At 39.3% G+C, this 13,669-nt stretch overlaps 1 protein-coding gene across 3 annotated transcripts in view; it reads right to left on the bottom strand.

Moving 5' to 3' along the window:
- Window positions 1-231: 231 nt before the first annotated feature.
- Window positions 232-13,669, bottom strand: part of ZNF407 (zinc finger protein 407) — a 348,213-nt gene continuing 334,775 nt past the window's right edge. For all 3 annotated transcript variants that reach the window (XM_082045091.1, XM_082045093.1, XM_082045092.1), the window contains exon 9: window positions 232-2,798. In XM_082045091.1, the coding sequence (XP_081901217.1) occupies window positions 1,447-2,798 (1,352 nt within the window). In that variant the 3' untranslated portion in view covers window positions 232-1,446. The remainder of the gene's footprint in view (window positions 2,799-13,669) is intronic.

Raw genomic sequence — 13,669 nt, 5'->3', positions numbered from 1 at the left:
AAGGAACTATTGTTTTACCTCGCCCCAACTTTCTTACAGTTGATAATTTTCAGATATTAAACATGATAGGAAACCCAGTTATCTCTAGAGTCAGCATGGCTTATACCCTAAACACTTCCACAATTATATTAAGCATGCATGAGGCACACTTCAGAAATTAGATTCTTTTATCTTTATCTATCTAGTGAGCTAGAGAAAAGAAAAGAGAAAATGCAGACATAACAGATAGCATTCGTTTGCTCCTGCTGAATGCCAGTTCTGTTTATTGCTTAATATTAAAAATCATGATGCTTCATTTTAATGCTAACATTTTATTTGAAAGACAAAAAAAAATAATCCCCAACCTCGCCAGTTTATATTTTACATTTTTTTTTAAAGAAACAAAAGCAGTTGTATTATGAAACAAATCTTCTCAACATGAACTTGCATTGAACAATTGCAGTATATCCACAAGTAAATAACTGACATTCTGGACTAAGCAAGAAATACAAGGTCACCTTTTTTTTTTCTACTTGTTAATGTCAATGTTGGAATTTTCTTTAAAAACCCCCATAACATTTCAGAAGTCGCTCACAAAATGAACTGCAAAATGGTATTTATATGAAGCACTATTTATAAGAAAAGCAAAACACTGACAGTGACAATATGTTTTTTTCAAAAAATGTAAATTCCTTATGTAGGACTCTCATCTAAAATTAAGTGGAAGTTATAGGCATCAAGTTCTTCTTCCTGAATATGTATAATCAACAATTTTCTGAAGTGTCACTTTTTTGAGCTCTTCTTTAGAGAAAGTCCTATGTGATACCACGAAAGAGTAGGCTACTATGAAAAATTTTATTTTAGATGCAAAAGATACTTATTTTGTTAACATACTTTTAGCCAGTGATACTTTAATGTAAGGTTCTAGAAGGCAAAATGTCACCTCTTCTTCTTTAAAATAAAGAAGGGCACTGTTTACAGTATGTAAGCTTACCTGTTCACCTTGTTACTGTGGGTTTTGTATTTTATGCTTATTTATCTGTTCACAAAAGGTACACATAAGTGGAATTATTTTGCTCCTGTAATTGTTAGACAAAAATGACAGAAGGCAGGGTATTAATCTGAGATAAAATCACATTTAAAAAAACCAAAAAATAAACAAACAAGCAGTGAACAGAACAATACCCACACTTTTGGGGGGCTTTTTATCATCTTTTGTGGCCTGATATGCTTGTTTTATAATATTCCCATATAATAATTCTTAGAGCTATTATAACAAGATTGTACTATCCTTTTCAGTGAGCTCTTCCTCACAGCTGACCTTCACCTCCCACAGGGTATTTTCTACCTGGCCAGGAGGACATCGTATTGAGAAGGTTTTACAGAAAACGTCCCAGGAATTCAGCACCTCCATGGATCTGGTAACTTCCAGCTTTGCCCTGCATCGAGCTTAGGAGATGAAGCTCTTCATGCTTCTTGTACTTCATTATCATCTCTCTGGCCCTTAATTACTTGTGAGCCACCCTCTGTATAAATGACCATGCTTGTTAACTGTTCTTCTGCTCTATCAGGGGATACAGATTCTGCTTTCATAGCAGTACCAGCCTGCAAAATCTCTGGATCCTCGGCTGTCTCTATCACAGCGTGCGAGTAGACACCAGGTTCATCCTGCATGTCTGGTGGCAATTCTGTGACGATGTAGTGGGTTGCACCTTCAGAGAAGTCGCCATCAGAACCCTGTACCATGGCTTGAGCTATTTCTTCTGCGACTATAATCTGTGATATTTCCCCATCCGACTCCACTAAATCCATGTGTTCGCTCTGGACGCTGAGCGTGTGGCTACCAGCTTCCTGCATGATTATCTGAGAGCCTTCTCTAGCCACCATATGCACAGTCCCTTCCTCATTTACAATGACCTGAGTGACACCTTCTTTCATCAGCTGGTCGGCTGCAGCCGTATCACACACAGCAAACTGTAATACTCCTTGGACCATTTTCTTGAATGCAGCCTGAGCTGTCTCCTGAGATGCAATTATAGCCGATGGGTGCATGACCCGCGTCACTACTTCCATAGTTTTGGTATCTTCCTGAGTCTCTTGAACTTCATGGAACATTTGTATTTCTTGTCCCTCTGCATCACTGGGAATGCTGGGCATCTCTGGGTTTGGCATTTGCAAGAAATCTTTGTGACTAGACCTGCATCTGTCAAGGAGTCCAGATTTGTTTTCCACTTCACCCAGCTCTGTTACAGCGCAAAGCAGGGCATCTAATGCCGAGGAGGAGTCTGGAGGATGGACTGTAGCTTCAGAAGCATCTAAGACTTCTTGTTGCATTATCTGCTGCAGTACAGCGCTACTGGAGTCAGGAACAGTGTCTATTCGAACGGCCTCCTCCATATCAGCTCCCGTTCCTTCAACCACCACCACCTGCGTGGCACCATCTGCTAGCTGCTCAGTGAGTATCTGCCCTGGGACCATACTACTCACGTGGGAGCCGTTCTGATTTGTAGCTATGACCTGCCCATCTTCCGTAATGTGGACCACCCTGGCCATCTGACCAGCCATCGCCAGGGTCTGAAGGGTAGCCGCTGCTGTTTCTTCCACAGAGGCATCGATTGCGAAGTCGCCATCGTATCCTTGAATGATAATAACTTGCTGAATTTCTTCAGGTGACTGTGGCTGTCTTCTACTGCCCCGAAAGACCTTCTCTTTAACTGGAGAAACCTCTCCCAGTGCTGCTGCAGTAAACGGACTCGTCGTTTCCACGAACGTGGCTCCTTGCCCCTTCAGTCGGCACTCATAGGACTTGGACACAATGCCTACAAGATAAAAGATGCTGTTAACGTGGTGTCATGGCAAATATCTTTTCATTACTTTGACGAATTGTAGCTTAAATGGAAAAAAATTCTTTGACAATTTTTAGATTCCACTGGCAGAAAACAGATAAAATGAGCAAGTGAACAAAAACAATTTGCATGTTTTCCAAATAACATATTTACAGGTTGAAATAATTGCTGAGTTTAAGAATTCTGCAGCCTATTAACAATTTAAATGTGTTTTTTAAAATACGTTGTATAAAAAAAACCCAGATAAATACAGTATACAGTTAAAAGCCATTAACACATCTTTTATTGAAGATCCTATCGGTGATATTTCAGTACTTCAGTAATGAATTTTAGGATTGTATGTTACATTAAACATATCTGGGTGTGAAAACCTGTGGCTGATCTTCTTAATACCCAGCTTTTGTTGGCGAGGTAATTGCCGTGCTGTCATTTTGATGCCATTGTCTCCCTCTTCATTTCCCACCCAGCATCTTCTCCAGCACACCTGACTGACTCAGCCACCAGCCTAGTTACCTGGAAAAAACACTCTTACCTTAAGCAGGATATTAATTTGCTTAAAGGTAACTTCACACTTAGGAGCTGTGTCACTCTGAGATTGAGTACTTGGCATCTTGCAGCTCCTAGCAACTTGATATGCTAAGGTGCATATCGAGCTAATATTCCAAGACAACAACAATACTTAAAATACTGGGCTCTTTTTGTCATCTGTCTATCTATCCATCCATCATCTATCTATCTATCTCTCTATCTATCTTTTTTTTCCCATTACAAAGCTTCTGGCGGAGAACTGTACTGCAAAGCACAAGAAGTCATTTTGTTAAGCTGAAAGGCTGCAAATCACCTTCACAAGCCTAAACTGATGTTATACAACTTTCTCCATCTTAGTTTGCATGGCAGGTTACCTTTGGAAAAGAAAACAATTTAAACCATCAGAGTGTTTCCAAGTGATGCTGCGCGATAAACCTGGCACATGCAGTTGAAGTACATTTTGTCAGGCATAAGCGAGAAGGAAGCTTACTGTGGTACAACTGGTTCTTATCCCCACTTTTCCTGTGCTCTCTGTAGGCACTGACATTCACAAGACCCCCCAAAGAGCAGAAAAATAGGAAGAGGAAATCAACATAAAATGACAATTATCTTAGCTCCTCCACATTTTATAAGAGAGTAGAAGTAATTAATTCTCTCAGGAATCTCGCTTTGTTGACATGATAAAAGAGGAGCCTGGCAGTGACGTGGCACAAAATCAAAATAACTCTACAAATCATGCGTTTTCCACCGGATTTCAAAATCAAAATAACTCTACGATCATAATTTTCATAGACGCGCAGCAAAATCGTGACATCTTTCCACTAAGATCATGGTAATTTATGTACGGGACGCAGCATCGCTGCATTGAGGAGACGCTCCGGTCTGGGGAAGGGAAAGCAAAAGGAAATTCATCCTGTTTTCAGCTCCTGAAGGGAACGCGGTACCCGTGAATCTCTGCAAGTCCAGGCTTTGCTGCGCAATTGAATGGGAAATCTCCTGGGTGAAGAGCTACCCGGCGAATCCCTCGCAGCACTGGTAATTATGCCATTCTGACTGCTTACTTAATCTATTTGAATCCAGAGGTGAGTTAAGCCACTTCCTGACCATTAAAGTAAACTACATGGGTAAATACTGCTGTCACTAAGGGGTGTGATGAAGCTTAACTACACCAACATCTTAACCTCAGCTCAGCGCAACCCCAGCTATTCCATCACAGTTCATAAATGCGATTGCAGGTCCATCTTTTGATTCAGCAATTTAATAACTTCGAGTGCTGTCAGTACTGCTTTGAAAAATGGCTCCTATAAAATGTAACAGCCTCAATCAGATTGTAAAAGATTCACCCACTGAAGATTCTTCCATTTCAACTATAATGAATTAATGTAGAGCTGTGTAGAAGTTCAAGTGTCATTTAAACTAATGTGAATCTACTGTAACTTTAAATTTTAACTGGACTACGACCAAGAATTTACTGGGAACATCAATTTCAATTTTAGTGATTTTTTTCTTGGTAAATATGAATTGCAGATTTTACTGCTTTTCTTTTGTTTTAACAGTGAAAAGCCAAGTAGGGAGGATATTTAGAAAACAACATATTTTGAGGCTTAGCTGCTATTTCGACTTTGGAACAGTGCGTTTCTATAATGGAGCACTGCTATCCAATGCAACATTTGTAGGAATTTTTAAGTATTTAAGGAACATGTCACATTATTGGACTGTATGTAGTAACAAATCATGTTGTCCTACTAAATCCAGGCTGCCTCCTGCCCCCTCTTAAGCACGGGTAAAGAGAAGGGGTAAGTGTTGGCTGACATGGCAAACATAAGCCGCAATACAAGCCCACATTAATATGAGGAAAAGTGGACTTGTTGCTGATTGTGTGTCACTGCAAATTAAAAAGATACACAAATAGGCATTAAAATGACAAAATATAATGGTACAAGAGCTCGTATTCAGACAATTTGTAAAGAGGTGTTTCATATCTAGGGGTGCAATGATCACAGAATTGGTTTCTTTCCAAGAAGTCTGTCATTTCAGCAGAGCCATTATTTATCAGTTGGAGTCCTGAGCGACTGTTAGTTTTTTATTTGAAAATGTCAGGATTTTTTAGACGTTAAATCCATATTTGCAGGTTATTTTAATTCTCAGAGACCACAAACTCCCGAAATAGGGCTAAAGAAATGCTTTGATGTTTAATGTGCTTCTGGGAAACTACAAATAAGGCTTAGTACCTTTTTCCCTCTCTTTTACTCAATACCTGACTTTCTTTTGTGTGTCTGTTTTATTCTTTTGTTACTGTCATCATTTGTTCCCCACGGAATAAATACCTTATTCTTTTGTTAAGCTTACATTTAATTAAAATGTACAGGATTTGTGCAGTAAACTCGAATGAAACAAATAAAACAAGGGCCCCCTCTCTTGAAGGCATACGTTGTGAATGAAAAATGTCATTACAGACTAAAAAATTTTGCAGTAAACAGGGCCTACAGAGAGAAGTTTCCCCCGTAATGACATCCATAAAATACACAAATGGCACTTTTAGTACCATCCTGAATATGGCATTTTCTGTGCTCTACACACAATCTAAATGGTTTGATCATAGAGCATAATACTCCATTGGGTTTATAGAACAATCAATGTTCCATAAAATGATGTATTTATCCAATAGTAGGCTCAGCAGTTACTGGTGTATGACATTGTAGGACACTGGCTTTGTACTGTTCAGCAGCACACATGCTGGCTGTAAAACTTATCTAACACTACTTCAACAACTTCATCTCATCTGTGTCAAGTAATTTGTTGAAGCCTCAGCCTGGTTTAAAAAAACTTGTAATAAAAATTCATAGAATTTTCAGGAGAATGAAAGCTGATGACAATAGAAAGGTCACATTGTGGCACCACTCGCGGGGTCGGGGGTCAGCCGCAGTTCTAAAACAGAAAGTAGATTTCATGCATCGTGTAGCAGATAAAGATGGCATTAAGGAGACTTGTCTCAGAAAGAAACGCGTAATGCGTCAGGAAGGTCTGGGCTAATATTATATGTAAAGCAGCACTTTGCTCTCAGCCAGCAGCCTCTTTAGAATTCTAACCCTTCCTCAAAAGTTGGAGCAAGCGGCTGTGCAGGGCAGGCCGGGCCGAGGACATCCTTCACCAGGAGCACCTTTAGGACAAAGCAGTAAGTCATCAATGAAAGAAGCTATTACGACGGCGGAAATGATCTGCATTTACGCAGCAAGCTTCAACCAGCCATTTTTCCTTTTCCGCAAAAGTTCTAAGAGGCCTGATTTATAGCGCCCTATTCAGCAACACTTAATTTTTCAGACTTTGCTGATTAGCTGTGTTATTTATTGACACGTACAAACATTTGGTATCTAGTAAAATGCAATGAATATTAAAGAATGCAAATGCAAAGAAACATATTTTCCTCGAATTAAATACAACCTTCAAGGAATTTAAAAGATATAGAATATTCAACTTATATTGGGCATCACTTGAATGAGCAACTGATTTTTCGTATTTTAGAAGGTATTTTCTACAGAGCGGTACAATATTTTGAATGGTCTGGTAAGTTAACCGTTCAGATTCATAAGGAATAATTTGGGCCTTCATCAGGCTCACAGTTTCTGTTCTTTTTGTTGTTGTAATTTGTTTTTTCTTTTTCCTTATTTTTGTACTGATTTCTAATTAATTAAGTGCAGTGTAAGAACTGTGGCATAATGTCTTAACTTTGGGATTTCCTTGATTTTGGAAACCATAACAATAAGCCATATTTTTCAGATCTCCATTGCCTTACCATAGTAAAAACTCTTCTTTCTCATTTGTAAGGTTTTTATGTACAAGCAATACACAGGCCAGCATTTTCTAAATCAGCCTGTTAAGCTACTAAGAGCTTGTGAAGGCTCATTCATGTCTTTTGCTGAAGGAAAGAAAATAGGATGGGTCACACCAAGAACTCAAATAAATCAGCAAGCCAAAATGGCTCTGTCAGAACTATTATGTCCACAAAGGGAGCAAATATTTATAAAGCAGTACAAATAAGTATAGCTATAAGGGACTTAACCAGTCTCTCCCTAAGAGACGTCAAAAAATCCACCATTGACACAAGGTATGTAAATCTCAAGAGATACCGATGCAGCAAGGGCTTTTACTTTCAGTATATTAGTACCGTAAAAGATAATTTAAACAACAAAAACAATTCCCAAATAATGTTCATGGTTCATTTTATACTTAAAAATCCAGTAACATCATGTTTCAATGCTGAAACTGAAAGCATCCTTAGCTTCTAGCTTTGTCCTTAACCACTCAATCATGTTTAGAAACTTCAAGGTCTTCTAAGAATTGCTTGAATAAAGGATGAAGTTTTAACATTTCAGGCACCTTGAACAAAGCAGCAGATGTCCTTTTAGCTTCCTTAAAATGTAAAAGGAAATATTTTCATAATTCTTTTTCGAAAAACAGATTGAAATTTCCTGCTTGTTATTTTTACCTCCCACACCTTAGAAGACTATGACAACAGCAAGAAAAAGAAACAAAGGAAAAAACAACCACCAAAATAAATAGCTGAGCTGAGTTAGGGTGTTTAGGCAGTTTGTTTGGTTTGGTCTAGTCTCTCTCCAGTGTCCAATTAACCTTTGGGAAAAGGCCTCCTCTGTGAAAAATTTCAGTTTCTCTTTTCCTGCGCTCAAGGTCAAAAATGAACCCTATAGAGTCGAGCGTTACAGAAGCTATGCAAATAAAAAATATACATACTGAAACTCCCACTGATCACGGCAAACACGTACCAGTGTGAAGGTGCACATCTTACAACTGCATAACCTGCACAGTAACCAGTTTTGTTGTAGACTACTTCTTTTTACCCGCTCGCCACCATGCAGGCTTGTCTTCTCAGCTCCGACACGTGAGCAAAAACCTCACTGTGGCTTATACAGCAATTACCTCTATGGACAAGCAGCATTAGGAGTCTATTTGGGGTATTTTAGCCAGCTCTTCCAGTGCAATTTAGCAGCTGGAGGTGAGGGTAGCCGGCCTGGACATTTCTTGGCAGTCCAGCTTCAAAGGCTGCTCTGGCCCTCGGTTTGGGAACAACTGACATTGATGCTGCATGGACGGACTTTTTCTGGTTTACCTCCCGCAGTGCAACTGGAAAGTGCATTTTTAGCACTGCTAAATCAGAATCTTGGTTTCAAGAGGTACTGGTCGTGCTTGGTCAAACCAGAGATTTCTGTTTCCCAGGCAGACAGTAGAGATAATAAAAAAAATAATATGAAAGCTAATATGAGAAAATCGGGGGGGGGGAGGGGGGGGTGTGGAACCAACAACCCAAACCACAAGCTCTGCTCATAAGGAAAATAATCTGGATTTCTGAAATAGGTCTAGTCCCAGATAGTAACTGTTTTGTCAAAAAAAAGCAAAAACCCCTTTTTGTCATTATTATCTCAGCAAGAGTTTTTGTTTTTCAATAACATATAAATTTAGATCCTGGTCTTATAAACAGTTATTATCAAGAGCACTGCTTACTGCCATAGTTAGCTTCAGTAGTCTCAAAAGGACTAAACATGGTAGCTTGCATTATGCATCGTGTTTGCATAATCAGGCCCTTGGGATTAACAATTCTGAAAGCGGCCTGCCTCCCCTAACATTTGATGTACATATACACACTAAAGAGAACAGACACTTGTAAGGGATACCTAAAATAAAACATCATGTTATTAAATGATCAAGCAGAAATTATATTCTTCTGCATACCTATCAAATACAAGTATCGTGATTTCCTGTATTTATTTATTCTGATTTATGCACCCATTCAGTAAAAAGGAGCACCTGTTCTTTGCTGGAGGGCACGTCTCAACCCATTTGAAAAGCACAGCAGTTTTTAGGGGGAATGCTTGGGAAGAACTAGAAATAGTAAGTTTACCTGGTTCCTTTTTTTAGTTAAGATAACAGAAACTACCATTTCAATGTCATAGTCATATCTGTATTTCATTTATAAATCCAGCTATGTTACAGTGTATATTCATATCTTTCCAGAGTAAATTACAGGAAATAACCATTTGTCTTCATTGTAGACACCTTTGTATGTATAGTAGAAAACAAACCTCTATTCAATAACTGCACAGAGGCACCATTAAAATCAAATTTACAGTAAACAGAACCTGCAGCTGGGGTAAAACACTAACTGTTAGTATTTTAATTATCAGCAAAGCTTTCGGAGGTCTAACATCTGCTCATAGCCAAATGACAGCAGCTGCTTGTGTACACTTAAAACAATGTGAATTTCTTCTATAAATATTAAAATGAATCGTATGTTGTGTGTTCACTGTGGGTATATTCCTATTAAGCTGTTGAAGCATACAGGGCATTTTGAACTTCTTTCTTGTGGCAAATTCATAAAGGGCTGACCTCTTCAAAAGAATGAGAGGCGAAGACAGCAGAAATTCTTGAGTCTGTAAATTGAAAATGTTTAGAGACGATACTAGAGGTCACCCCTCTGCCAAGACATCGCTAGTAAATGCTAACAAAACATCAGCGGTAAGTTCTGATCATTGTGCACTACAGCAACTTCAAGGACAAGACTTCTCAGCATGCAAGGTGTCAGGAGTCTATGGGATGGCTTATATCAAGAGCTAATACTCATCTAATAAGTAAAGCAATTAATGCAACGTCTTATCAGAAAAAATGTTCTGTACCGATATCCAAAGCATCGGAGGAGGTGAGTGTATTCTCTTTGCAGGCTTCATCCAAATCATACTGGAATGAGCCCTGATTCATATGATTAGAAGTAATAAACCGTCAGGAATAAGGAGCTATGCTGGGCCAATATGAGATCAGGTAATTTTGCTAAAAAGGGTGGGTTTCATAGCTTAGTTTTGTAGCTTTTTATCTGGACACTGACATACAGCTGATATTTTCCTTTTTGTCCCTCACCTGCTTGAGAATATCAGAAAGAAACCTGGAGGAGTGACATACATCTGGTCAAATGGCAGAGGCTGGTACAGTGAGAAAAAGAGAGCGTTACAACCAGTTTCAGAAGAAAACAAGGGAAGGGGATTTTATGGTTTTGAGTTGCACACGTTTTCAGTGAAGAAAGATCTATTTATTTGCTTTTATAGCATCAAACATAATGCCAGTGGCTAATAATATTTATATATTTTTGCAATAGATGTACAGCTGGAAAGAAGCCCTATGATCAGTTACTGTGAAAGCTGCAGGTCATGCCACCCTGTGTTTTGAAGAAAACAACCGATTAGACACTTCGGCCTTACACGTGTAACCACAACATAGGATCAACCACCAGCATAGCTGTCCCCAAACTGGTACATGGCATGAGACAGAGGTAAATTAATTACGAATGCGGTTCTTGATCTTCTGACATCAGATTGCTCACATCAAAAGTTGGTCTCATGTAAGGGATCCAGCTATTGAGAAGCAGGGAGTAGGCCTGGTGATGGGTGGTTCAGGTGCAATGCTGAGGATTTCCCCTCTGCCAGCCCCTCGCTCCTCCCAAGGCCCTGATGGCATCAAGGCTTATAATGCCTAAAATTGTGGTAGCTGCAAAAAGATGCTGATTTTTTCAGCTCAGAGCGTCACAGGTTTAGCAGTGACTCTAGGATGACTTAGGAAGTGGAATACACGCTGGTTCTGGGAGGTGGGATGGGAAGTAGAGGCTGGAGAGACGGGTAACTCCTTTATACTACTTCCAAGGGTCGAGTTTGTGACAAAGTCTTCTTTTCATGATTCACCTCTGGTGAAGGATGGAAGCAGCATGTTTCCAGCACATCTTCAAAGGAAGAGCTGTTCACAGAACTGACCCTTCTCCTGAGAGAAACATATTTTCAGTGCTACTGACAGGGTAGTACTTAAATGAGCTGTCTTCCACTTCCAGCGTTGGAAGGCACTAGGCTGTACGTAGATAAAACAAGACAGAAGACACCAAAGGTGTTGCTTTCTGAGCCATCACTGAGCACTATCAATGCAGGAATTGCTGGGCTGGTGTGAGTGCCAGGGCTGCACGGGATGGGCAAAGTGAACGGCTGCAGCGCAGCTCTGCCTCCGTGCTCAGAAGCCCCTTACTCGACTTGCTTCCACTGCAAATTTGCACTTCCAAGACCTGAATAATTTTCATACCACGCTGTCGACAAAACTACCCAAATTGTTGGTTAGCTAGAGGTAGAAATCAACAGCTTTTAGATGGCATATGGAGTTAATACTAAATTAGGAGGAAGTGTTAACATTGCTACAAAGAAAAACAGGATGTAAAATAAGTAAATACACAAGTAACAATGCAAGATTCAACTTGTGCAACTGCATACTAGCACTTGTGGAGATAGTAAATATGCAAAACTGACATTCATTGATACACAAGTCCCTTGAGAACTGTAATGCTGAAGAAATCTAAAGAATGACAGTGTTCATCAAATTACATGTGAATTTCTGAAAATGTAAGACAGGAAAAGAAAATGGGCCAAAGCAATTTTTAATTGCACGTTCAAAGACACGTCTGCTGCACATTTTTCTGGTACAGATACAATTGAATTATGTCTTGACCTCTCTAGGGGAGAGATCTTGATTACAGAATATTCAGAACAGTGAAACAAGGACTATTAGAAGGGTGACTTGCATGGAAATATCGAAGAATTAAGTGCACGTATTCTGGCTACATATTCTGCAAATGCTGAAAAGGGAGGAAAATTTTTGTCCCTTTTGGATCAGCATAATCTGATTTTGCTGAAACACTAGAACATTCCTGCCCTACTGCGGGAAGACATTTGGACATGATGAGCAATGGAAAGCCAATCCAGCTACCTCGTCCGCTTCCAGGTGCCATGGTGACGAAGATACCAGTTGGAATAAATTGACTGCAGAGTATTCAGGATATGATTTAACCCAGGTCATCACAATTTGTACTGCAAACCCATAGTACTCCAGAACAGTTCAGTGAAACATCCACGTGATTCTGCAGCAGCTACTTAGTTAACTTTTGTAAACAACTCCATTCTGAGCTAAAGTTCACCCAAGACCATGGTGCCTTAAGTCTTAAAAAGCCAAAGAATTTGCAATGACTGTCAATCATTTGAAGCACGCAACCCATTCAAATATGGACGAGTAAACAAACCCTGCCACTGTGTCAGGTCATTTCATTAGCTATTCTTATTTTTTCCTTCCCAAGACCCAATTTAGACTAGAAAAAGAGGGAATATTTTAAAACTTATCAGTGATCACATTTTTCTAATATATTTTAAATGCCACTTAGCTAATACCTCTGATAGCACTTATTCAAAGATTTATTATATGTATCTGTCTACAACTGAAGCCAAATAATGCTTAAAAGCATGTTAATTAAATGACGCCAAGTGCTTTAAAAACTCCATGGCTCCTAGTATACTTGTCTGTAGCATGATGCACAGTGCAGTGAATGCACTTCTTATTCTGCCGTTACACAGGACGTGCTATAGCATCGTGAGTGGTAACATAAGTGGACCCCGTGTATTATTACTCTTGCTGGAAATTCATGGTTTTCAGTGCAGTAGACGAAATTTCAGAGGAAGGTATGATCCTTTTTGTGAAAGTGGTAAAGCTTGTGATATGTGACAAGACAGAGACCAGATAACACCCCCACCAAAACCAAAATAAAACAGAAGCCTGGAGCTAGATACCTGGAAGACCTGATTTTCAAAAACACTGAGAAACTAACAGCTCCTGCTGACACTTATGTTAAAGGGTTCTTATTTCAGCTTCTTTTTTTTTTTTTCTTTTAATACCTCTCACTATTTTCCAGCCGCCGTATTTTAGTGAACTAACAGTTTCCTAAGTTCAGTCACATTACAGACAAGCTGTGCAGGAGGACTCGTTGTGGTCTGTCATTTCGAAGATGTGCAGATTCAAGAGCTTCTGAGTAGCCTGTGCCCATCACAGACTGAAAAAGCAGCGATGAGCCCCAGGCAGGGCTTACTTGGAGATTTCAGAGCTAGACCTTTCAGTACCTGCTCTGGTGCTCCAAAACCTGTTGAGGTTCACCATTCACATGCTTCTACTGAAACCAAAAGACTCTAAAGCTACTTGAATGATATTATTTTCTTTATAAACAAGACAATACACATATTAAAATATACACAGAACAAAAATTGTATCAGTATCTAAAAGAACAAACTGAAAGAAGTCCAAAATTAATGTATTCTTTTCTTCCATGTGTATTTTTTAGGGTCTCTTTCACAATAGAGTGAATTTTATACAAGATTTCAAGGTCTGTGTGCCTAAAGCTAATTTCCTCAATGCAGAACTAGGTAGGAAGATTGGCCTGCTTTCTACCAGCACTAGGC

Source organism: Streptopelia decaocto (genome assembly GCF_964273445.1).
Source record: "Streptopelia decaocto genome assembly, chromosome: 2".
Lineage (NCBI taxonomy): Eukaryota > Metazoa > Chordata > Aves > Columbiformes > Columbidae > Streptopelia > Streptopelia decaocto.
Note: the sequence above shows the minus strand (reverse complement) of the source record. Positions and strands in the feature narration are given on the sequence as shown.